Source organism: Colletotrichum lupini, chromosome 3 (assembly GCF_023278565.1).
Source record: "Colletotrichum lupini chromosome 3, complete sequence".
Classification (NCBI taxonomy): Eukaryota; Fungi; Ascomycota; class Sordariomycetes; order Glomerellales; family Glomerellaceae; genus Colletotrichum; species Colletotrichum lupini.
This window is the reverse complement of record NC_064676.1, coordinates 4,301,975-4,324,975: the sequence shown is the minus strand read 5'-3', so window position 1 is coordinate 4,324,975 and position 23,001 is coordinate 4,301,975. Positions and strand designations below refer to the sequence as shown.

At 53.0% G+C, this 23,001-nt stretch overlaps 12 protein-coding genes across 12 annotated transcripts; 7 read left to right on the top strand and 5 right to left on the bottom strand.

Annotated features, from left to right (window-relative positions):
- Window positions 1-40: 40 nt before the first annotated feature.
- CLUP02_06066 (uncharacterized protein) lies at window positions 41-1,313 on the bottom strand (the record flags this gene model as incomplete). The annotated part of the gene is made up of 5 exons (XM_049285070.1): window positions 41-150; window positions 209-588; window positions 623-670; window positions 727-1,050; window positions 1,114-1,313. The coding sequence occupies 5 exons, from the start codon at window positions 1,311-1,313 to the stop codon at window positions 41-43; spliced, it is 1,062 nt and encodes a 353-aa protein (XP_049142213.1).
- A 218-nt stretch (window positions 1,314-1,531) lies between these two features.
- On the top strand, window positions 1,532-3,206 carry CLUP02_06065 (uncharacterized protein; the record flags this gene model as incomplete). Its single annotated transcript, XM_049285069.1, has 6 exons — window positions 1,532-1,675; window positions 1,757-2,032; window positions 2,103-2,148; window positions 2,230-2,571; window positions 2,632-2,937; window positions 2,971-3,206. The coding sequence occupies 6 exons, from the start codon at window positions 1,532-1,534 to the stop codon at window positions 3,204-3,206; spliced, it is 1,350 nt and encodes a 449-aa protein (XP_049142212.1).
- Window positions 3,207-3,315: 109 nt separating this feature from the next.
- On the top strand, window positions 3,316-4,253 carry CLUP02_06064 (uncharacterized protein; the record flags this gene model as incomplete). The annotated part of the gene is made up of 4 exons (XM_049285068.1): window positions 3,316-3,364; window positions 3,421-3,506; window positions 3,619-3,842; window positions 3,902-4,253. 4 exons carry the CDS (start codon window positions 3,316-3,318, stop codon window positions 4,251-4,253), a joined length of 711 nt encoding a protein of 236 aa, XP_049142211.1.
- Window positions 4,254-4,480: 227 nt separating this feature from the next.
- CLUP02_06063 (uncharacterized protein) lies at window positions 4,481-6,565 on the bottom strand (the record flags this gene model as incomplete). The annotated part of the gene is made up of 1 exon (XM_049285067.1): window positions 4,481-6,565. One exon carries the CDS (start codon window positions 6,563-6,565, stop codon window positions 4,481-4,483), a length of 2,085 nt encoding a protein of 694 aa, XP_049142210.1.
- Window positions 6,566-7,025: 460 nt separating this feature from the next.
- On the top strand, window positions 7,026-8,334 carry CLUP02_06062 (uroporphyrinogen decarboxylase; the record flags this gene model as incomplete). The annotated part of the gene is made up of 4 exons (XM_049285066.1): window positions 7,026-7,080; window positions 7,139-7,180; window positions 7,257-8,186; window positions 8,261-8,334. The coding sequence occupies 4 exons, from the start codon at window positions 7,026-7,028 to the stop codon at window positions 8,332-8,334; spliced, it is 1,101 nt and encodes a 366-aa protein (XP_049142209.1).
- A 220-nt stretch (window positions 8,335-8,554) lies between these two features.
- On the top strand, window positions 8,555-9,022 carry CLUP02_06061 (uncharacterized protein; the record flags this gene model as incomplete). Its single annotated transcript, XM_049285065.1, has 3 exons — window positions 8,555-8,613; window positions 8,679-8,733; window positions 8,816-9,022. 3 exons carry the CDS (start codon window positions 8,555-8,557, stop codon window positions 9,020-9,022), a joined length of 321 nt encoding a protein of 106 aa, XP_049142208.1.
- A 103-nt stretch (window positions 9,023-9,125) lies between these two features.
- Window positions 9,126-9,648, bottom strand: CLUP02_06060 (uncharacterized protein; the record flags this gene model as incomplete). Its single annotated transcript, XM_049285064.1, has 2 exons — window positions 9,126-9,384; window positions 9,458-9,648. 2 exons carry the CDS (start codon window positions 9,646-9,648, stop codon window positions 9,126-9,128), a joined length of 450 nt encoding a protein of 149 aa, XP_049142207.1.
- A 72-nt stretch (window positions 9,649-9,720) lies between these two features.
- Window positions 9,721-12,621, top strand: CLUP02_06059 (uncharacterized protein; the record flags this gene model as incomplete). The annotated part of the gene is made up of 16 exons (XM_049285063.1): window positions 9,721-9,792; window positions 9,846-9,890; window positions 10,029-10,132; window positions 10,187-10,233; window positions 10,292-10,429; window positions 10,501-10,539; window positions 10,597-10,676; window positions 10,753-10,870; window positions 10,940-11,139; window positions 11,234-11,274; window positions 11,339-11,512; window positions 11,803-11,809; window positions 11,883-12,056; window positions 12,178-12,386; window positions 12,448-12,479; window positions 12,521-12,621. The coding sequence occupies 16 exons, from the start codon at window positions 9,721-9,723 to the stop codon at window positions 12,619-12,621; spliced, it is 1,581 nt and encodes a 526-aa protein (XP_049142206.1).
- Window positions 12,622-14,966: 2,345 nt separating this feature from the next.
- On the top strand, window positions 14,967-17,964 carry CLUP02_06058 (uncharacterized protein; the record flags this gene model as incomplete). Its single annotated transcript, XM_049285062.1, has 14 exons — window positions 14,967-15,009; window positions 15,043-15,260; window positions 15,343-15,417; window positions 15,519-15,718; window positions 15,777-15,913; window positions 16,005-16,125; window positions 16,210-16,252; window positions 16,330-16,761; window positions 16,877-16,911; window positions 16,997-17,069; window positions 17,172-17,234; window positions 17,303-17,487; window positions 17,557-17,800; window positions 17,881-17,964. 14 exons carry the CDS (start codon window positions 14,967-14,969, stop codon window positions 17,962-17,964), a joined length of 1,953 nt encoding a protein of 650 aa, XP_049142205.1.
- A 1,186-nt stretch (window positions 17,965-19,150) lies between these two features.
- CLUP02_06057 (uncharacterized protein) lies at window positions 19,151-19,481 on the top strand (the record flags this gene model as incomplete). The annotated part of the gene is made up of 2 exons (XM_049285061.1): window positions 19,151-19,245; window positions 19,391-19,481. The coding sequence occupies 2 exons, from the start codon at window positions 19,151-19,153 to the stop codon at window positions 19,479-19,481; spliced, it is 186 nt and encodes a 61-aa protein (XP_049142204.1).
- Window positions 19,482-19,588: 107 nt separating this feature from the next.
- CLUP02_06056 (uncharacterized protein) lies at window positions 19,589-20,007 on the bottom strand (the record flags this gene model as incomplete). Its single annotated transcript, XM_049285060.1, has 3 exons — window positions 19,589-19,663; window positions 19,748-19,898; window positions 19,970-20,007. 3 exons carry the CDS (start codon window positions 20,005-20,007, stop codon window positions 19,589-19,591), a joined length of 264 nt encoding a protein of 87 aa, XP_049142203.1.
- Window positions 20,008-22,153: 2,146 nt separating this feature from the next.
- CLUP02_06055 (uncharacterized protein) lies at window positions 22,154-22,714 on the bottom strand (the record flags this gene model as incomplete). The annotated part of the gene is made up of 1 exon (XM_049285059.1): window positions 22,154-22,714. The coding sequence occupies one exon, from the start codon at window positions 22,712-22,714 to the stop codon at window positions 22,154-22,156; it is 561 nt and encodes a 186-aa protein (XP_049142202.1).
- Window positions 22,715-23,001: the final 287 nt, after the last annotated feature.

Here is a 23,001-nt window from a genome sequence, read left to right as displayed (position 1 = left end):
GGATTCTTGTCAATGGCCGAGCGTTTGGAAAAGGAGGGTGTTATGAGAGGCTGTCGGGATGAAAATCGAAGCAAACAAGACGGTCATTCGTTGAAGAGAGTCGAGGATGCGGTCCAAAGAGGATAGAAACTGGGAACGGTCGAGGGTTACCTGGGTGTTCCGGGGGGAGTTACGGACGTAAAAAGGGACGTGGGAAGCTACAGCCTACGGGTGCGAGCCGGGTAGCCAGTGGTGAACGGAGATATGTGAGAGGAGCGGGCGGGACATGCAGGAGAGTTGATTTTTAGTCTGGTCCCTGGTCCTGGTCCTGGTCCTTGTCGTGGTTGTGTGTGATGGTGCTTGCGGGTGTGGACGACTAATCCCAGTCCGAAGGATTGAGATGGTGGTGATGGTGGTGGTTGGGTGGGCGAGTAGGCGAGCGAGGAGCCAAGTATGTGAGAGGAGGACAAGTTGGGGGTGGGCGCGCGCAAGCCTATGTAAGTGCCCATCCACGTAGGAATACAGCTCTCTCTCACCCTCTCACACAGACGCCGGTAGATGCGGAGGCCGGCGAAGAAGAGGGTATCCTCGATTGGGACTGGGTTTGAACTTGATTTGTGTCACTTCCTGTCCAACAACGGACAATAAGAGGACGAAAAGGAGGGGTGGAGGGGCGTGGCCGAAAAGGAAGCTACCTCGAGGTAAGAGACAGAGAGGGGGGAGAAAGAGAAAGGAAGAGACACAAACGTGGGAGTGAGTGACATGGAAAAGAAGAAGAGAACAAGAGGTAGAACCAGCAGAGCAAGACACGAAACGAACGAAGCGTGTAACTGTTGCGGGAAGATGGGAGGATGGTGGGAGAGGTGGGAGAGGTGTGTGGAGCAGAGTACGTGGTAGAGAAGAGCAGAGCAGGATGACATGGCCCAGAACGACCTTCCCGCAAGGCAAAGTATGCGGTACCCGGTACTTCGAGCGGCCCAGACAAAGAGGGGATGGGGAGCACCGCACCTTCTCGCCGAGTCTCCGCATCTTTCGTACTGGCTTCTCAGTAGTGGCCGCAGCAGCACCCTCCTCGGGGAATCAGCGGGCAACGTTAGGTATCTAATAGTGGGCGCACAGCATATACATACTTACGCAGTAGAGTACCTGAGGTAAGGCAGCGGGACGGAGCAGGCGAGACCTGCTGGGCCGGTTCGCGTGTGCGACTGAGCGAGCAGATCCGCCGCAGGTACCGGGTACTTCCGCATGCGGGGGTTCGGCACCCCTGAGCTCTTTCTCTCTGCCCAAGACACACCTCCCGGGAAGGAATAGTTCATCGCAACATCACGCAACATGTTCAGGGCGTCGTCTCTTCGCTAATCTGCGCACAACACTGGTCTATAAAGGTACTCCGTATTTGCACCATGTATCCGCGTTTTGATAAGTACCTTTCCAGAGACAGCTTGCCCTCCTCACCTACCTTGAGGTACTAAACATCTGGACTGGACGAAGCTACGAACCCTACGACAATCCCCCATGGAGGGACAAAAGCAGATAAGCTCTTTCTCTCGCCATGTCTCTCAATCTTTCTGAGAATGGAAGTACATGTCTCTCTCCGTCTTTCTCTCTCTCTCGCACTCTCTGGGCTGCCGTTCCCTCGACTCTGCTTAGCTGCCGACGGGAGAAGCTGGCGTCGGCGTTCCAAACCGTCCGGAACGTTCCCATCTTTCACTTCTTTCCTTTCTCTCTTTCTATCTTTTGCGGCGGTACTACCCGTACGGCGTATGATATGTCGTAGCTGCCTGCGCCATGCTATGCCACCTACGAGGATGCCGCCATCCCGTGGCCATGCCGCAGCCTGTCCCGTGTCTGCCCTGTCTTGCGGCGTGCCTATCACTCAACTGTTATTACAGACGTGTCTTTGGATGAAGAGAAGCGAATGGGACAACGCTGCTCAACGTGCAGGGTTCTTTTGCTCTCGTTTATCATGGCACATACGGGATATCCGTCGCGTACGGAGCTACAAGTGTCCATACACTATGCCCGTACTGACCAGCTCCAATCTTGCATCAACGTTTGCCTCTGAACCCTGAGTCTGTGAGTCTGTGAGTCTGAGTCCCTGACTTGAGTCTAATGAATGATAGACGGCGGGCCGGCCCCCCCATGCTACCGTGTCCCCTCCAACCATGCGTGCCACGTTCGTCTGAGCAAAGGTCATATTAAGGTCAGAGGAGGCTAATGTCGCCTCAACGGGCCTACGGCAAATGTCAGTCGAGTTCTATGTCATCAGTCGCGAACCGACGCCGTCCACGCCCTCTCACTGGACACAGCCCACCCATCTCGTTTTCCTTTGCTTTCTTTTTGCGCGCTCATCTTTGCTGCACGTAATCAAGAGGGACGTGTTGGGGGAGATGGAAGGGGCACGCCAATTATGCCTCGGCCGAAACGAACCCTTCTTTCTCTGCCTTTACCCTTTCCTGCCGCCTTTCCTGGGCTTCCTCTACCCGTACGGAGTTATGTACTCTCCAGGGCAGGTTGTATTAGCTCCAAGAAGTTGCAGCATCCTCCCCCTGCCCATCACATATCCTCAATCTCTGCCCGCCTCCGCCGCCCGTCAACCCCCCACCTCGATGAGCAAAAATTTGTCCAACAATGTTACGATTTGGGCATGAGCTGCCCCGATTCCATCCATTGAGGAAGAATCAAATGCCATGCAGATACGTCGCCCCTCCCCTCATTCCCCATCCGCGGACCGCAGCACCGCAGGTATCGCACGTCAGTTCCTCGAGGAGGAGTCCACAGCCTTAGGTAGGTACTCGCGGTACTATGTATGTACGGAGTACCTACAGGCAATAGGGAGCTTGGGTACGAACTACGACGTAGGTACCGTAGCTCCAGTGCTCCACAAGGGACCAAACCTAATCAACGATGGCGCTGCTTCCATCCATCTTCCATACATTCCAGACCTCGTCTTAGGTTGTTCGTTTTTTCTTCTCAACTTCACACTCACAGACAATGCGTGGTCCACTCCCCCAACCTGGCGAAGTGAGAGCCTCAAGTGGTTAACCCAGGGTCTCATCCACCCAAATGCAGCGACGGTAGCATCACCTCTCCCGCACACAATCTCTCTTTTGCTGCTCATCGTCTCACCTCACTCGCCTCTCTCTCTCTTATCGGCCCACCCCCTCCCCCCCGAATATTCCGGCTTCCCGTCCACTAACAAACTTTGCCCGTTTTCTCTGCACTAAGGCCTACCTCAGTCTTTCACCAATATCGAAACACCTTTCTGCTAATGTCCAACCTATGTGCCTGGGCTGAGAGGGAAAAGGGCCCTAATGTAAGGTACGGGATGGTTACATGATACACCCTTTGCAAATCTTTCGCCCCTTGATCACCGCCACCCTGGGTGACTACTAAGGTAGTAGGTGTTGCTCCGAGTCTATTCAACTCACCTAGAACCAGTCATCCGGCCGCCTCCCCCGTTTCATAGGCCGCAAATGACTATGATTATCCCCCCTCTACCCCTCCGCCTCCCGTCCGTCCCGGGGGTGAGGTGTCAATCGACCGGGCGGCGCCGAACGAGGCTCCAAGCCCACCACAATCCAACCTACTGTCCCATATTCCGCCCGCTGCCCGCAAAGGAAACAGACACATCCACAGGCGACGAGAGACAAAACCAAGACCCAAAACGTGAAGGAGCCCCAAAAATCGATTGAAACCAAACGAATTCTTCAATTTAACCATTCTCCAACTTTCGACAATGGGAAACCAGAATCAAGGTTTTCCCTGTCTCATACCATTCAAACAAAGGAAAGAAGAAGAAAAATGCACGAGACTTTTCGTGACCTCGCGACTTCCTCGGTTTCGAGCACCGGAAGGGATGTGTGTGTGTGTGTACCCACCCGCCCACCAACATGATCTCTCACTGTACGCATGCGGCCAGAAAAGTCGACACACACACTCTCTCTCTCTCTCTCTCTCCATCAACAAACCTTGCGACCCGGCCGAGAGCCCGTACGCCGTCAAAGGGAACCCAATGGAATGCCGTCCGGCGCCGTCCTCCTTCTCCTGCTCGTTTCGCCCGCCTACTTTACCCTTTCATACATTCCAGCGTTCCTCGTCGCTGCGGCTCGCTGCAGAAGCTGCTATTTTTTTTCCCTCGTGGCAAAAGCTTTGAACGTACCGAATCAGCTTTCCCGCGCCATCACGAAACAAGGGGCCCTGTCACTCCCCTCTCCCATCCCATTGCAGAATTCCAATCGTACTGGGCCGTGCCGCTCCTTTGCTGGTCGTAGATGCGAAAGGTACCTCACCTACCTTTTTACCTTCTTGTCCCACCACTCTTTCTGCCCACCGTGATCGCCCTCGAGTACCACGGGCACACGCTACTCATCGTCTTCCCCCCCTTTCACGTCTTTATTGCTGGGTCCGAATGACTTCATCTTGTATGCGTTTGACGTAGTATTTGAATATGTGTGAATGTGGGTGTGTTTGTATTATTCCCTAAAAATCACCCAACCATCTACCACTTGCTCCTTTCCGGAGCCCCAATCGCCTCTCTGATCCGCTGGGCGTCCGGCACCCCTTCAGCCTCACGGCACCTCTTCCTCTCTAGTTCGGAATTGGCCTGCCTCCACCGTTGCAGCACCCGGGCGACGAGAGCCCTCTGCTCGGGTCCCCTGGACTGTCCTATAACGTCCAGCAACCAGAGCAGGCGTTGCGTCCGCCCGAACTCGCCCCTCTTGAGCTCGCGCGTGGCCACCTTGGCGATGGCCGCCATCGAGCGGTTGCTGAGCGGCACCTTGTTGTTCCGGAGCCAGCTGATGCACCGGGACATATCTCGAAACGTGCTCCTCTCCGACCGGTTCGTCGCGCTCGCGAACCACACCGTCATGTTTTCCATGAGGGCTTTCCTCCTGATCGAGAGCTCGTGCCGTTTCGCTTCGTACCGCTTCATCTTGCCGTCTCCGCAGTGTACTGCCCACCAAATGTCCCGGGATGTTACCGATTCGTCTCTGATCATGGACTTGACGTAGGGCACCCAAGCCGTCCAATGCCACTGTGACTCGATTCGGCTCTCCAGCTTCTTCTCGTGTGAGAGCAGGATCGACCTTAGCCTGAGGGCCGTCTTGTGATCATGACTGGCTGACGCGACTCGCATGAACGGCATGACAGGTATCGAATCCCTGGTTTCCGCAAAACGTTGCATCGAGACGATGAGCTGGTCCTGGCGGCCGAAGCGACTCAGCAGCTTCATGAGGTTTTTGATTAGCCAGATATGTTCCCTCCTCAAATGCTTTGGTTTATCGCGCTCAATTTCGCAAATACCGGCTACTAGGGCAGCGAGGCTCGAACTCGCATGCCTGGACGATTCGCGGTCCCAGAATGCTGCGACAGCCTCGTGATCGCCTAGGTACCCACGGCTAGTCCATTGCTGGAGGACAAGCTGGCTGAGATCTCGGTCATCGTGCCAGGGTAGCTCGCGGTCAAAGTATCTGGACCTGACGCAAGCGTCAAAGAGATAGACAGAGTCGACCCGCGGCATGTGTGCCAAGACCTGCAGCCAAAGGAAATGAAGCTTTTGGCGGGCTTCCTCCTCAAAGACCACTGAACCTTGGTAGACTGCAGTTTCGATCCCCTCGAGAAGCGCACCGTGGTTGTCGGGTGACAATTCGCGGAGCGCAACGCCAATATCCGCGGCCCGTCTGCGCCCCGTCGACTGAGACACGGCTAGTGTTTGCACTGCCGCAATGATGCCCTCGTGGACATCGTTCAGGTATGGGCGAGGGACCGCATCGAGCGTAGCCCGGAATAAGAGAATCGTCGCGTCATTGGCCCGCAGCTGAGACGTCCGATTCAGCACAAGATTCCAAAAGCTCGCGTCAAACTCTGACGGGCCCAAAACTTTGGAAGATGCGACTCCGTTGACAACGGCCGAAAGAAACAGCTCAATGGCTGTGCTGACCGTCTCGCCGTCAGCGCTTGTCCCGGTCAAAGACTCGGGGAATTTCGAAACAGCCATGTCCACGGCTCTGGGATCGAGGGCACCCAATTTCAGTTCCTTTTGAAGCCCCTCGATAAAGTCGTAATAGCCCGAGTCGATCGCGTTCCGTGTCGATGCCGCAACGGCGGCTCGGGCTTCAGACAGCCGATCGTCAAATGTGGAGGCTGGCGCATTCTCAATGCCGTTCCGGTCAACTTCCTCCTCTTTCATCTGTTGTTCTGACATTGACCATCTGTAAACGCGAGATAGCAGAGATTGACTTTGCTGGCTCTGTAGATCATCCCTCTGGTCCTTTGATGTACGAAGTGTCGGCGGTTGCCACTTCCATTGGCTCAGATCGACCGGGAACTCAATGGCCCAGGGAGGTAGGGTCGAGTGTCCGTCCATGTGCATCTCTGCCATCCTTCTCTTGCCCAGTCTTCGTCGATTCTCCAGCGGGCCGGGCACAGAGCTCGATTTCCGTCTCGTGAGGCGTGATACGTGGCAGTAGCGCTCAAAGGCGCTCGCCAACAGACCATCCGTGATCCATACATTGTCGGGCGAAGCTTGAAGCTGTTGCTGGACGGCGCGGCAGCATCGGACGGTTGGTCGTGACGGCGGCATTGCAGCCCGGTCGCCAAGGGATCGAATGGCGACGGGCGCGTGGGTATTCAATTGATCTTGCTCGGACTATATCATTGTCGTCCAGGTCGTGAAGCTGCTTTTGCGTGTTCGTCGCGGGCGGAGATTGCCAATTGGCTCGATTTTATTCGATGGAGACTATTCAGAGCTGTTTGAAGAGAAGCGACAAATGGAAATTGCCAGGGAGGTCGAAAGAGCTTTGGATTGCGGGCCCACTCAATAGCGGAGTCAAGCCACAACGTGGCTGGTGCACCTGCCGGACCGGCTGCCTCGGCGACGTGCGCAGGGCGGCAGGGGCGCACAGGAGGCGGTGGACGGGGGTCCTGAAGCTTTGGCGGGGTTTTGCAGCGACCGAACCGCGGGGCACTTTTTGGATGATCCGTGGAACGGCATCTCCAACATCCGCCATCAGCACCTTCAATTCCCACAGCAGGCCGACAAGATGGAGTTGACATTTGAGCCATTGAAGAACGACCTGCTCTTGCGCGCAGCAAGAGGTGAGTATCTACACCTAGTCCACTCTTCTAGTCAAATGCTGACCTCCTCAATTTCCAGGCGAGACGGTCGAGCGCCCGCCATGCTGGATCATGCGTCAAGGTAACCCGCCCTTTCCCGTCCTAAGAAATAGGACATGAACAAATGAACAGCCGATTCCTGACAACCTGCGAAAAAGCCGGCCGCTATCTCCCCGAGTACCATGAAGCCAAGGGCACCCGCGACTTCTTCGCCTGCTGCCGTGACCCCGAGGTCGCCAGCACCCTGACCCTGCAGCCGATTGAGCGCTTCGCCGGCCTCCTCGACGCCGCCATCATCTTCTCCGACATCCTCGTCGTGCCCCAGGCCCTCGGCATGACGGTCGAGATGGTCGACAAGAAGGGCCCCCACTTCCCCGAGCCGCTCAAGACCCCGACTGACGGGCAATACGAAAAGGTGTTGTCCAAGAACGTCGACGTCGCCTCCGAGCTCGACTACGTCTACAAGGCAATCACCCTCACCCGCAAGAAGCTCGCCGGCCGTGTGCCCCTCATCGGCTTCTGCGGCGCCCCCTGGACGCTCTTCTGCTACATGGTCGAGGGCGGCGGCACCAAGCTCTTCATGCAGAGCAAGACGTGGATCTACCGCTACGCCGAGGAGTCCAAGGCGCTCCTGCAAAAGATTGCCGACGTCTGCGTTGAGTACCTCGCGCTGCAGGTCAAAGCCGGTGCCCAGATGATCATGGTCTTTGACTCGTGGGCCGGCGAGCTCGGCCCCGAGGCCTTCAAGGAGTTCAGCCAGCCGTACCTGTCCTACATCTCCGAGAACCTCCCCAAGAAGCTCGCCGAGATGAACCTGGAGCGCGTTCCCATGACCGTCTTCCCCAAGGGCGCCTGGCACGCTCTCGACTCCGTCATTGACATTGGCTACGACGTCATCGGCCTCGACTGGCTTCAGGACCCCGCCGAGGCTGTCAAGATTCGCGGCGACAGGCGTGTTACTTTCCAGGGCAACGCAGACCCTGGCGTGCTGTACGGTACCCACGAGCGCATGACGGCGGCTGTCGAGACCATGGTCAAGGGCTTCTACGGTAACGGAAAGAAGGGATGGATTGCAAACCTCGGCCACGGTAAGTCGATGCGTTCAATTTTATTTGCTTCATTTTGTACGGGGAAAGGAAGAAGGCTGATAATCTCATATTAGGCATCACCCCGGGCGTCAACCCCGAGGATCTCCGATTCTACCTGTCAGAAATTCATCGTTTGACGAAGAACTAAGCAGGCAACGAGTCGGTGGGTTGTGGACAAAAATCAAGAAGCGGCAAGCGATGATTGGAAAAGCGGATATACAAGTATCAAGTCACAATACCTACAAGGCGTATTGAAAAAGGAGCGAAACAAAGTGACATAGCATCAATCTTTTAAAGGCATCTTCCTAGAGACGGTAGTGCCTTAGGACAATCTTGGTCGAATCAAATGAACCCTCTGATAAAGCCTCATGAGTAGAAGGAAACATAATGGCAACAATGATAACTTTAAGCGTCGCAGCTTCAAAATGTGCTCCTGTAATAGTACCATAACAGTTCCTAGATTTCATGGTCAAGGAAGATATCATGGTTCAGAGCACAAGCAAATTGTATGGATAAAATCAAAAATACCATTATGCTTTTCCTTCCCGTATCATAATTATCCTTGAAAATCATGTCAACCGTGGTATCAAGAACTTTTTTTTGTGTCGTTCCAACATCTTCAAACAAAGTCGCTGGCTATTAGCGACGCTTATTGTTTGCCTCCAGCAGAAAACAAATCCCCGATCCGTGAAAACTCCGTGGCAAAAGCGCTGTACAATGATGGCCTGATAAGAAACAGTCCTCTCGGACATTCCAGTCGCCGAAACGATGAAGAAGGCTTCAACGCCCTGTGGCGTCCAAGCGTGGTCACCAACTCAACAATACGCCATCGCTAATGACTCCTCATACCGAGAAGAGACACAATGCAGACGTAAATCCCGCCCATTGGGGGCGCAAGAGAGAAAGAACAGAAGAGAAGGAACGAAGCAGGTGACGGCCTTATGCCTTCTTGGTCAGGTTGTTGAACCACTGCTTGCCCTTGGCGGCGAGACCGTTGGCGTTCTCCTCGGAGCTGCGGCGCGGTGACGGGCTCTTGCTCTTGCGGAGGGTGGTAGCAGACTCGTCGTCGTCGACGGCGCTCGCGCCCTCGGCCTTGGCCTTCTTGGCGGCGGCCTCCTCCTCGGGTGATCCCTTGAAGACATTGGCGGAACCACCGCGGCCAAAGTGGGATGCGCCGGCACTCTCGCGTCGTGGGACACTAGATCGAGAAACTCATGTTAGCTTTAGGTCTTTTACTTGCTTCTTTCGAGTTCAATGGGGATAGCACTTACGCCTCAACGTCCTGGCGCAAACGAGTCTCGTAGGGGTCGGCGTTCTTGGCCATGTTTCCGCTTCCGCCGCGGCCCGTGGTGACGACAGATGTCTTCAGAGTCGGGGTCTCGAGGTCCTTGGGGGTGATCTTGGGCGACTTTGAGGTGTCGGCCATGTTGCCGGCACCGCCGCGTCCGTGTGAGGCAAGCATTTTTGGAGTTTGTGATGTGGAATTTGGTGTGGGAAAAGTGTGTGGTATAAACGTCTTTATGAGACTCGGGAGATGTTCGTGCTGTTCCGTCTAAGATGGTCTAATGCGCAATCGCTCTTCGGATGGAATTGTCGAGTCGAATTGGTACGTGAATGGTGCAGTCGGGTAGGCAAAGGTATGACTCTATGATTTCTCAGGGAAACAGATTCTCCGGTTTATATGTGTGTGTATGGTGGGAATGGGTGAGCTAGAAGGGTGGTGCATGACGGGACAAAGGAGCTTTATAGGAACAGAATGAGGAACACACAGCAAGCACATAATATCCGGTCTTTGTTTTACCCCCTAGGTATCCGTCCATGTGAGGTGCTTCCCTCCCACAGGGAAGGAGGAAGAGCAAGGATGGGATTCTCGGCTGCAAGCAGCAGCTATTGCGCGACCTTTCCCAACTACGGCGCAAGTCATCCTTGGCCTTGCCTGACGTAGGGTGCGCCAGCCAAAAAAGTTGATCACAAGGTCAATCATTCTTTTCTTGCAACAGGCTCCTTGGCTGGCTGGTTTCTCCACATACGCGCCATCCCCGGGGGTGTGCACGCCTGCGTTCGCTGCTCACGCACGGCCTCGGCGATGAACGACCTTGCTTGAGCTTCCAAGCTTGTAGGCCTCTCGGTCCACCGATCTGTCCAGGTGCTCTTCCGTAAATTTTCTCTCTCTCTCTCTCTTGCTGTCCACTATGGCGGTGGAGAATGTACCTACGTCTCAGACCGCGCTGGCGGGAGAATAGGTGGGCCAGACCTGAAAAAATTCTGTAGCTGGGGGAAGAGAAAAATTGAAACGAGGCCTCGATTCTCACAGGCGTTGGCGGAGAGTCATGGGAGAGGGGAGGGGTGTACCGTGTGCGGAGGGGCAAATGTTGACAAACTAAAACGTAATGAAAATAACGACATCCAGTCGAAAACACCACGCACCCGCTGAATAAGACCAGGCACGAACAGCGTTTCTTCCCACCCCCGGCTACTGGACCCCAACAGGTAAAGTCCCGAGGGGGTGCCATTGTCGTTTTACGGTTTACCTGGGAATTCGAGTCACTTGATGGCAATTCTTTAGCCGCTCGCTTCGTGCCTCATGGCAAACACGCGAGAGGGGAAGGTGCTGCTGCGTGTAAGTCTAAGTGTGAAACGCACATTCGGTGTGACGGGAACCAAGATGGAGAAGTGTACATCAGGTATTCGTAACTTAAGGAAGGACATTCACAAAAGCAGGGCTGATTCGCTGGTTTATGCAATAAGGAAAGAGAAAGGGTCGAACGGAAAGGCATCGCGATATTGCGCTTCGGTGTGCAACCCAGGCGCCAGCGGTAGAGAATTGAGAGGGGGTCTGCAGTGCTGCACTATGCAATCCTACCCCGGATTTTTTTGCATGCTCTTTGGCCATGGGTTTACTTCGCACTACGGATACTTGAGGTTGCAGGAACCACCTACCTACCCCGGCGTCGTTTGATCATTTTGTGAACACTTGACTTGAAAAAACCCCCCTCTTGGCCTGTCTTTCCTGGCAGTGCCTCGGGATTGCGCAATTCCCTTCGTAGCCCGTCCGCATCGCCTGGTCCGGAGCGGTCGCGAAAATATGGTAGTTCTAGGCTGGGGGCGGCAGTGTTGGCAGTTGCTTGGCAATTGCGCGAATTTCGTCCCAGCCGAAGAGCGAAGGCGAAGAACCTAGGTAGGCCTGGGCGAGCTGTAGGTATGAGAAAAGCTGGGGCAAAGGAAATTTTCAAGCAATTTGCGCTCCCCGTCATTGTGCATTCCCTGGGCTGTTCTTCCTCTTTGAGGCTCGGTGGCTTGTCTGTGAGACATGGTCTCGCTTCTAGGTGAGTAAGAGAGGAAAGTAGCAAAGTGCCGCGACTCATTTCTTCCAATGATTCCCTGCCTCATTCGTCTCCTCGCCTAGCAGTCAAATCTATCAGAGTACTCGGTAAGTAGACTTTCTTATGCATTACGGAGTACTGGATATTGATACCCGCGTGATATCTACACTAGCAGATGTTACCCCGGATTTCCCAGACATATGGGCGACGGGGACAGTGGTGATGATCCTACGTAATGATAACTCTGCCGAACAACCAGCCAGTCAGAAGCTCAATTTCTAACATCCATTCAGGAACAAGGTAGCCGCACGCGCGCGGGGAATGCGACTGAATTGGATTTTTTCGCTATAATATTTGATATGCCGCTCTGCAGACTTCTGACTTGCTTTGCATCTTCGCCCCCTCGGCCCTTCGCCTCGAGCTGGCGGGCTTCGGTAATTTCTACACCCAAGCTTTCCATTTTTTTTTTTTTTGCTCCGGAGTCCGAACAAGGTCCAAATTGGCTTTCCGAGCTAGCGGGAGCGGCGACACCGAAAACTCGGTGTTGGTCCCTTGGATCCTTGGGGGGGAAAAAGAGAGAACTACGTCAAAGTAGCCACATGATGGAGCTCTTCAACTCGTCATGATTGGCTCTTCCCACCTGGGATCATCACCAACCCATCATTCAGTATTCTGCACGGGATACAGAGGTACGAAAACTCCGTACACAGTTCGGCCCAGAAGTAAAAGTCTGCCCAAGTCTTCTGCCCGGCCCGTTTGGTCGGTCTGCGGCCTGCCCCGGCCATGCTGCCCCAGGCCCCGGCACCCGGCGATCTGCATTCCTGGAAAATTTTCCGAAGGCATGGTCGTCATTGGGCGAGGTGGTCGTGAAGAGCGGGTGCGAGGGAGTTCGGCTTGGACACCCTTAGTATTCAACATCTGACCATGTCACTTTCAAGTGCTTGGGCATGGCTTCTGAGCAGGTCCTTTGGTTTACATGACGCAATACTCTCACCGCCACACTGTGGCTAGTGATTATGAGCACTGGGCTTGACGGGCAGCTTGGGACAGAAATGAATGGGAGCTTGGATTATGTCAGCCAAGGCACCTCATCATCCCTCGTGCTTACCTAAGGCTGGCAGTTGAGTAACATAATCACCCCTTCACGTGAAATATCAGAGGATCAGCTCTTAGCCGCTCCGAAGTCCAGCATCCAGAAATCTGGGCACATTCATGAACCGTGAATTCCTTGGACAATGCCATGCAAAACGGGGATGAAGAAATTTCGATTCCTATTCCCCGGTGGAAACAGAACGGCATAGGATACTAAGACTTTGCAATATAAAGTCTCATGAGGCTAACTCCCTACCCCATCTCAGCTCTAACATAGATAAGTCGCTTGCCATTTATTGCAGGCCCATCAGAAGCTGCTTTTGAGCACCTGAGCTAGTGAAATACCTGCAGCATTAAAACAAGTTGGAAAACCACAATTCTCTAACCACATCGCTCATGTTTCACGATCTTGAAAGGAGGGCTAGGCCACTGTCGACAAACCATTTACTCTCCGAAGCATAGGATCATTCCCTACATCTCTCGTTGGCCATGAATACCTTCACCTCCACGCCCGTCTTACGCGGATTGGACGCCATTTGGCCGGCTAGGTGATTCAGTGCCATGGTGACACAAGCCTACCCCCATCTTATGGGGGACTAGGGTATCATGAATTCATGTGAATGGCTTCTCAGCCGCGACTTCAGTCACAGCCCTGCTTCGGGCTTGGATGATCCAGCTCGTCTCTTGAAAGAAGTTTCCTCTGTAATGAGACCTCGTAACTTCAGGATACAACCAAGCTAGTTCAACTAGATATGTTGAGTACTTTGCGTTGCCAAGGTTTTGACCAGCTGCCTTGCGGACTTCATCTTGGCCAGCGACTGTTATCAGATATACAATCGTCTCATCATATGTCGCCATCGTCTTAATCAGGAAGCCTGGCTTGCACTCATTCACCTGTTGGTCAGCGGAACATCCCACACCTCATCTGATGACCTGCCCAGATCATCTCGTGGCTGAAGTCAGCCCTTCTTCCCCTTGTGCGACTTGGACTTTGTGTTCCCAAGCCCATCAGCGACGATGATCCAGCCATGCCGGATGTCGGCCTACCAGTATCGCCGTGTAGGACGCTCAAGCATGCTTCGAATCGAGGGCTACCACGGGAAGAAGATGGACTCGGGCCATGCTCGTCTGGCCGAAGCCACCATTGACGCCGCCCGAGCTTCCCGAAGGACCTCTTAAAGAACACGATCAATTCTCGAATCTGAGATACAGCGTCATCTCCGTGTCTACAAATCTCGCTTCGTCTAGGGTATCACAGTCGCTTGTATAGCAATATCATCCGAGGCCGCTCTCCCTTCCCGCCGTCTCCATGGTTGCAATAACCGACTTAAACGAAAACCCGAGTCAATATGCAAACTGAGCCGTTGGCGAACCTGATTCTCGGGTTCTGCAGGTAAACGTGGCTGAGCGGTGGCGTTCTCACAATGTGAGCCACCCTACCTATTACATCGGACGGCTGCTGAGATGTGATCAGCTGGCGAGACACTCGCATACTCAATCCCCTGGCCAGACCTAGGCCGGGATAACGAGAAACATAGCACGGGCTTGACATGATAGTAATTCTGCGCCCGCCAGACACGACCAGTCCGTCATCGGTTACCAAGTGCCGGACAGACGAGACTAGCAATGCGGGAGACACTAATGCGACGCGGCATGGGCGGGTTCGCGGACGGGCGGGCAAACCCTTTTCGACGATAACATGAAAGTGATCAACCATACATGAGCCCAAGTCGGACCTCTCTCCGTCCCTTAGATTCGGAGGTCAACAAGTTCGGCTCTCCCCTCACTTGTCTCGGCGAACGCTTGGATAGCTTGGAAATAGAAATGACCTTTCACGGACGGTGATCGCCTCCTGGGCATCGTCGCCGTTGCGGGTCCGTAGGAGAATGGGGACAGAATCAGTACTGTCTGAGTCGTGTCGTTCCCCCCTTAGAATGTCTTTGAAGTCGCCATTGAGGGGCATGAGGGGGAACGGGAAATGGGGGAAGCTTCCGACCCCGTTGATGTTTGGTGCTTTGTAGTGCTGGCGCTAAAACTCACCAGCGATAGCTGACGATCCCCGATCCGAATGCGGCCAGATACTACATGAATCAGGCCCTTTACCAGCCATCCGTGTGTTTCTCTCCATCGACTGTTAACGCCTTGCCTAATGTCAACGTCGAGTATTTGGAGGCGAACCCCCCGTCATTGGAGAACCGCTCACCTCGAGCTTGCGATTGTGGCTTTTGAGTTCGTTGTTGGCTCAAAGCCATCTTTGTGTCGAACGGGTCAAGGCAGGCTCGCAATTGTGGGTTTGTTCTGGGCATCTATACCATGCTTCCCCCCTTCGAAAGCCGCATGCGGTTCAGTGGCTCTCGGGACTGGAATGCCTCGTCGTTCCGACAGACCACCGCGCCGGCGATATAGTCGTGAGTGAACCCCTCCCTGCGGAACCTTGTCAGTGCCCTTGATTTTGATGGAGGGTCGGAAACTGATTCATCGAAAGAAAGAAAGAGAAAAGAAGATTCTGGGGTTGGAAAAGTATCGCCATCATCCGGTCATCAGCGAGCCTTACATTCTTGACACCAGCTTGGCGGGCATTCCGCCGGAGGCACCGCCGCGATGGCTATGCCACTCAGCACGAGAGCAGAGTGCTGGGTTTGGTACGGCCTGGCGATTGGTGCGGTCGTAATGAGATAGTGAGTAAATCATATTCGATATTTCCCAAATCCAGTCTCATACTGATATTCCGATTCAGTCAGTCTCAGTACCTCGTCCGCAAGCGCAGGTTCTTCGACAAAATGACTATAGACGACATATTGATGGCTATAATAGTCGTAAGTCTTTGCATCAATCCTATCAAATCCTGCCGCAGATATCTATAATGCCCACAATTGATCTAAGTTGTTGCGGCTGAAGCTAACTTGCTATCTCTCAGCTAATATACACTACCTCGATCTCCGCATTATACATCTACTTTGACATCGTTGCGACGACCGACTTTGACGCCCTCACTCCGGATGAGTATGCCGCAGTTGGTCGCAAGATGGGAATACTGAACATTCTATCCGAAACATCGATGCAAACAACACTTTGGGGTAATAAGTGTTGTTTACTGCTATTATACAATCGCCTGACGTACGTGTCAAGCCCTTTTACCATCGCTTTTATAGCACAAAGTGCTCACTGTTAGCAGTCTCTTTGGCCATTATCGAAAGACTTGGGTCAGCGTTGCAGCTTACACCGGGCTTGCATACGTTGCAGTCATCGTTTCACTATACGGAGGGTGGTGCAGGCCATTTTCCGAGTACATGGAGCTTCAGCCAGAAAACGGTGAGTCTCTTCCTAGACTGGAAGCCGATGGCATGAGATCAGCTGTTTCACGAACATCTTATTGGAAGGAAGCTGACTCTTGCTTCTTCAGCGGAATGCTTGACATGGAAGAACTACAACATATTGCAAATCACGATGAACCTATCGACGGATCTGGTGCTTCTTCTAATCCCGGTCACATTAATCAGCCGGTTAAAGATGAAAATCGGAAAGTGCGTACGCCCTTTTCGTGTTGTGTAGACGACAGGATCTTAATCCAGGATAGAATTTGAATGCTAAATGCGATATCGCTACAGGAAACTCCTTCTCATCTGTCTCTTTAGCATGGGCGTATTCGTTGTAAGTTCTATCCTGAAGAGGGCCCGTCTCCTCCCGTCATACAAGTCTCGCTTTGCTAACTAACGTCTCTCAAACAGATGCTTTGCGCAATCCTTACCAAGGTCGCCGTCTTCACCTACTCAACCGACTTCGTCTGGTTTATGTGGTGCGTGCGCGAGACGAGTACCGCGATGCTAGTCGGCAACCTCGTCCTCGGAATGCCCACCCTGCGTGCCGCGTGGCGGTGCGTCTTCCCGCAGAGCAGCATCACGCCTTTGCGAGATGGAGAATCCTCTGCGGGTACGGGGGAGACGTACGCGACGTATAACACGGCGAAGAAAGTCTCCCGCGTCGGTTCGGACGCCTGGTCGGCCGGGGAGCAACAGCACCACCACGGAGGCGGTCCGTCTCAGTGGAACTCGCCTCCCGCCGCCAGAGTCGCGATCAGTAGCGTCTACACGGATTTTGAGCTTTACGGGAAGGCTGGAGCTAAGGGGGAGAGTAGGAGGTTGTCGATGGGGTCGGAGCATGTATGATATGACAGGGTTGGCAGGGTACACTCGACTGGATGCGAGGACTGCGGCTTTATAATATTTAATGTTTGTACGCAGTACCGGATATAAACGGATTCATCCCATTCCACAGGACGAGACGAACCATCTTCGGAATAGCCGCCTCGTGTTCACTAAATAACCGGCTAAGGTTCCTCTAAACTTAATATGCCGCGATGAATGTAGATCATCGCGGTCTGGCCACATTGGCCAGAAAACTGTTGATCTATACGGCACCTTCGTACTGGTTCAGTTCGACACATGATACCCGAATATGGACACCCTATGTGAGACTTTTTATCTCTGTTGCCATGTCTCCGTCGGGTGTGAAATCAGCTTCTTCCCCAAGTGCAAAGCAGCGAGGTTACCAGTATCAACAACCACGATAGGCCAGATTTTCTGAGTCAAACATCATTTTCCTGAATTTAAGTCTTTTGAAGCAAAAGTCTCGTGTATGTTTCTAGGGCCTCTGGCTGGTCTTGGTGACTATTCACGTATTATCTTATACAGGTTTTGGTAGATTCTGTGCCGAGCTTCGAAGCTTGTTATCGCTTCTACTCACTATACGCGCGATCTTTCTAAGTCGCAGCTATGGCGGTTGACGGAAGGATCAGTGGCGAGCTCAGTGGTGGTCTCACACCTTAGTCCTTGTAATCTGGTGCGGGTTTGGCTGTTCGTGGGTACCTATGGGTTATCACGATTTGGGTTCCCATAGGTAAACGGGACTTAATGGATTTTGGGTGACTGTGAAATTGGGGATCCAAAGTCCTCAAGTGTCGAACTGGAGACACTCGTGGGTTTCCGTGTAATCACCAATTGGGTCCCCACGGATTTGGATTCCATGGGTAGAACTTCAGCATTTCAGGTTCTCATTGTTTGTTCGCTACTCATGGGTCCCGCGACTTTGGGTCCTTATGGGTTGAGGATACCCATGGGTCATCGTTTCCATCTAGAAACATCACTTATGTACTTGTTCACAGCCTACTGTGCAACCGGCAAAGAGCGCGGTCACGTCTTGGTATAAGTTGCCATCCTCGTAAGGGGAAGGAGGTCTACTGAGACGGTCCCTGTAAAGTCCATTTGGACACCGTCAAATAGAGCAAAGGAAGGCAGAGACTACAGGACATAACCTTGCTTGTCCCTCTCACCTCGCTGGAGTATCTTGGTCGTCACCGACCTTAGCAAGAAGACCAAACTAGCAAAGATTCGTTATCCACTCACTCCATCAACATCCAAAAAGCAAAAGAACATACAACACCAGGTATTCGCTGGTCGTCACCGACCCAACTACTAATCCGGCCCTCATTGGCTTATCTATGGGAGAGCGGACGGGATCCCGAGTTTTCCAATGGGTATGGTCGTATGTGGTGGAGTGAAGGCATTATGACATTCATGCAGGCCACACAGCACTACAGAGCAAGGAAATCACAACCAACATTCGCACAAATATCAGTCACTGCGATAGCTATACGGAGAGCTTTGAAAATAGATTGGACTCTTTTTCTTGAATTTTGCTGTTTCGACGTTTCGCCTCTCAAGAGTAAGAGTAAGGGGGAGTTTTGTGGAGGTAGGCTGCTCAGTCGATTCTTTACCTCTACCTCGTCTACTCCCTCAACAGCTAGAACCACGACTCACATATTTCTCTAACCCTTGAAGTGAAGGTTATTATTGTAGACTCCAGCACGTTTGTAACATACTAGTTGATATATGAAACTGGAAGATGCGATCGCCGAAGTTAGCCTCGGTGTAGTTACGCAAGCTCAAAGTACCTGCCTCGAACTGTCTTTGTATCTCGCAGAAACAGTAGCAGTTCAGTAAATCAATGACTCCATGTGAAATGCACTGCTAACTACGCTTGCAGAATGTTGCAAATCAGCCAAATTACCACGCGTTTAGTCGCAGACAAATGCCTCCTTAATCCACCGCACTTTTTGGAGCATACGCACACATTACTCCTCAATACGGAGTTGGCAATCAAAATCACCGTCCTTCAGAATTGATGGCATAAATAGTAGGTTCCAATCCGGGTCAGTAGATTAGAGCCGGCAGACCATTCGGACATACCTGGATCGCCACGCCAGCCCGGTTCAATAAACACACTTCAGAGGGACTTAGCAATTGGAAACGTGCTAGCTGAAGTGATTTCTCAATCATTAAGCGTAGTTTGCATCACGTCTAGTGTAAGGTACCAAATCCTCGATGTAGCTAGGAATATGATGGGTAGACTCTAGCCGAAGCATCAGACATAGCAGGCTATGCACAGTGTAGGATAGAAGAACTATCACACCATGGTAAGTAATAGCCGTAATGATGTGGTGAGAATTGATATTCTGACTTGCAGGCTCATTTCCACGTCTCCGTCGTCGAGATGTGTTTCTCGCCCAGGCCCGCAAGCCACCTCACTATGAGAGTGTATCTGGCCAAGTCAGAACTTCAACACGAGCGCAGAAAGTTGTTCAAAAGATTTCACTTCGCGCCTTTGATAACAAGAGCTTACGCTTGCTCATTATATACGAAACTCCGCGCGGGCCTCTAAAAAGAATATCTTTCGTACATCGAAACCCATGCTCCCTCCTGCTCTTTCATAGCGGCATGCTAATAACTACAAGCTCAAGTCCTGGAACAACGCTCTCAACAGAGCTGGCCCTCCTCCTCCCATCCGGCTGAGGAACCCGCCGCAGGCAGAGGCGGGTGCCTGAGCTGTGCCATACAAAAATTCAACAACGTGATGCCAAACGCCAGGAAAACCATAATGTGTTTTTGATGCCATGCTCTGCACATTCCAATAACCCCCTTCTCCATATCATTACAATGCGATCGCGCCTCGTCTATTCTCCCGGACGTGGAGAAGGCCCTGGAAGCCGCAGAAAACGAAGAAACCCTAGTGTTGGCGGTTAGTAACTTGGTTCCTCGCAAGCGCGGGCATTTGTTGCCGATATGTATAGGAGGAGGGTGCGTGACGTACGATGTAGATCATCACAGACACGAAGATGGTGCCCGCAACAGCGCCGCCGTCCTTGGGGTCTTCCTCGCTACCGACGAGCTCGGGGTGGTTTTGCTTGAATAGAATGCCGAGAACACCGAGGATAACGATCGCGAAAACGGAGATGACAGTGCTATCGAATGAAGGCGAATTAGTATTCGGAAGCTTGGCTCAAGGGGGATGCTGCATCGGGGGAGGGCGTACCATTGCCATGCTTGCATGGCACTGACGACAGGCTTCATGTTTGCGGTTTGTGGCGGAGGCCTGATTTCTTGGCTGTATGTCTGATGAAGCACGAATGCGAAGTCGTTGGGTCGTGATGCGTGTGGCGGCGTCGTTGGCAGTGATCGCGAAGGTCGAGGCTGTTGCTGCTACCTATCTCGCCGAGCTCCACACCAGTTCGGTGACGTCCAATAAGCTTGCCTGACTTACCAGGCTCGAAGTTACAGCCACTGTCCAGTCCAGCCACACATCAGTCAGCCGCCCACTAGCCACACACGGACGGAAGAAAGACCCGCCGAGTTTACCGCCCGGCCACGCCTCGGCGCGGGTGGGGCCGCTCGCAAGTCTGTGCCCGGACCTCTGTTCTGCAACTCAATCATCCTATTCCATATGGCGGATACATGCTCATTTTCACACTAAAGCAGCTTAAGATTCAAGATCGATATGTACCATCAGTCAATCTGCAATGGCTCTTTAGGAAAATCTGCGTGTCCCGCCGAATTTGGACGGATATGGTCCTTCCCGGATCTCGAGGTGCATCGGATCGTCCCCGTGAGATCGCAGCAGACCCATCCCCGATCAACCATGGTTTTGGAAAATACGAAGCTCTGCCGGCGACTACAGCCGTTAGTCGCCTCAGGTTCCTGGTCGCAAGGATCCGACCTGGCCGTCCTTGCCGTCCCACATAGACTTTCATGATAGGCAAAGTCGGCCCCCAATGGTTTCGTCTGCTCAGAACCCTGAAGCCTGAAACGCGTTCCCTCTACCCCGACCTTGGGCAATACGATACTGGAGAAAAATAACGACGGAATTTGCAAGCGCATGTTGGTCAAGGGGGAAAATCCATGAAGAGAAGCTGCACAAGGTGACGCCAGGTCTAGCGTGCAAAGAATCAGGCCCGAGGCCAGTCTGAGCTAGACGTGCTAAACCGTCACCTGACACCTTGGGAACGGTGTTCTGTGCTATCTATTGCTAAGTGGAGGCTCTGCTCAGATTCCGAACGGTTCTAGCCCATCTAGCAGTGGAGCAACGGTGCATCGATATGGAAGAAGCTTAAACCACGAAAGATCGAATGCCAAGAGACGGCCGTTTGTCACCGGTGTTGACAGGACCAGTGGGCAGCAGTTCGCCTGATAAGAAGTTGACCGGGCGGTATCTGTTGCTGGCAGTCTGGGATCAAGCTAGCAAAGCAGCCAAACGGCAGGGCCGCCAATGTGTTCATCGCTTGGGCAGTGACATGACAAGCTGAAACAGCAACTTTGGACCCAGACGGATGGTCCACCTCCGAACAGAACTATACGATATCGCCAAACTTTTGGGTATCACCAGATTTCGTTTCTCTTGAAACACTCGCAGTACACTCAAGCTTTTAGGATAGGTGAACAGACCTTTGGCATGTCCTTTGTGCATCCCCGAAGACGACCCAAAGGAGAGCATGTCCTTCATCCTGTGCCTTGGATACAGACGTCCACACCAAGCGTTGATCTTTCGTCATGTCGGCAGAGCGAATGTTCTGACGACAGTGGCACAGAGGTGCCGATTGCGCAAACGGGACGATGGCCGTCACCGCTGCATGACGAGAAGAGGTTGACAGGATAGGATGAGAAGACGAGCTCAGGTCATCGAGAGAGTCATTCGACCCTATGAGTGATGTTCGACTCAAGCTTGGCTACGAATGAGGAAACCCTTTCCACACGGCGAGAACGCTCTGCAGCTTACAACTGCACCCTTTCGAAACACCACCAAAGGTTGGCGCATCTCTGGTGGTTCTCTACGACCGGGTATCGGAACAATCCCACTCCACACTGTCCTGGATTTTCGTACCAGACTCTCTAGCTTTGGCTGCTAGCGCTCATAAGCCTTTGGAAGAGGTGGTCCAGGGCCTGGGGGCCAATAAGACCTTGTCTTACAACGTGGGTGACTGGTGACTGCATCGGGAAGCCTTGCCAGGGTTGGAATGCCAATCAATCGAGACTAGCAGAGTCACAAGCGATCTGCAAGGCACTGGCGCCGAAAACTTCCCACCCACCACGCATCTTCCCAGCCGGTCAGCGCTAGTAACGCTGCTCTTCGGCTCGGAATGGAACTTGAAACTTGTCAACCAACCAGTACGGGTGGGCAGGGCAACATGGTGAGTCCATCGATAATTAGCATGCTACAAGCACTTTATTGGAACAATTTGGAGGGGCTAGGCAAGCCAAGGCAAGGTGGCACAGCACGCACATTGAGAGGGCACATAGAGGATGGATGCAAGTTCGGGGAAGCATCTTCCTGTGTCACACTCGCACGACTTGCGCCCTGCTGACTTCTTCTCCTTGGTGGTTTGAGGTACGTCTGCGCTTCGCCAATGGATACTAGCCCGAGGTGAGTCTCTTGAGTCCTGAGCCCTGCCCAGAGGGCTTTAACAACATGTTTGCGAGCCAATTTCACAGAGCGATATTGAATGGGGTCTATCAAAACAGTCCAACTGCATGGCCTTGGAAAGGAGGCGGCACTGCTGGTCATGGGGATATCGTTACCGACATTCGCCTTACCTGAAAGAAACATTCCGAGCTGGTCTCTGGTAGATGTGTTGGTCCAAATGGGCTGAACAAACTGCAAGGGCCCGGGGTGGGCTTGCTGAAACATATTAGAAGGGGAGAGAGAGGCACAGGAGAAAAGAAAGCCAGCTCTGAGCCAAGCAAACCAGCGTTGGGAGCGGAGAGCCAATGTTTGGGTGATGTTCATCGTCAGGGTTCCGGTGTCTGCAGTCTGCAACTACCCCCAAATTTCCAGTCACCAACCCAACCATCTGCCCATTATTCTATTTCCCGCCTGGCACCAAAGTGCGTCTGAGTCTGCGGGGGCCGTTCATCAGCCCCTGTCATGCTGGCAACAGTTTTGATCAAGGTCCTAGGTCAAGGGACGGACAGTCGAATACGGGACCTCGCAGAAGCCGTTGTCTTTCAAAACGCGCCTAATGGATTCCATGTGGTAAGAGTGAGTGAGTGGGTAAAGTGACGGACTCATCTGAG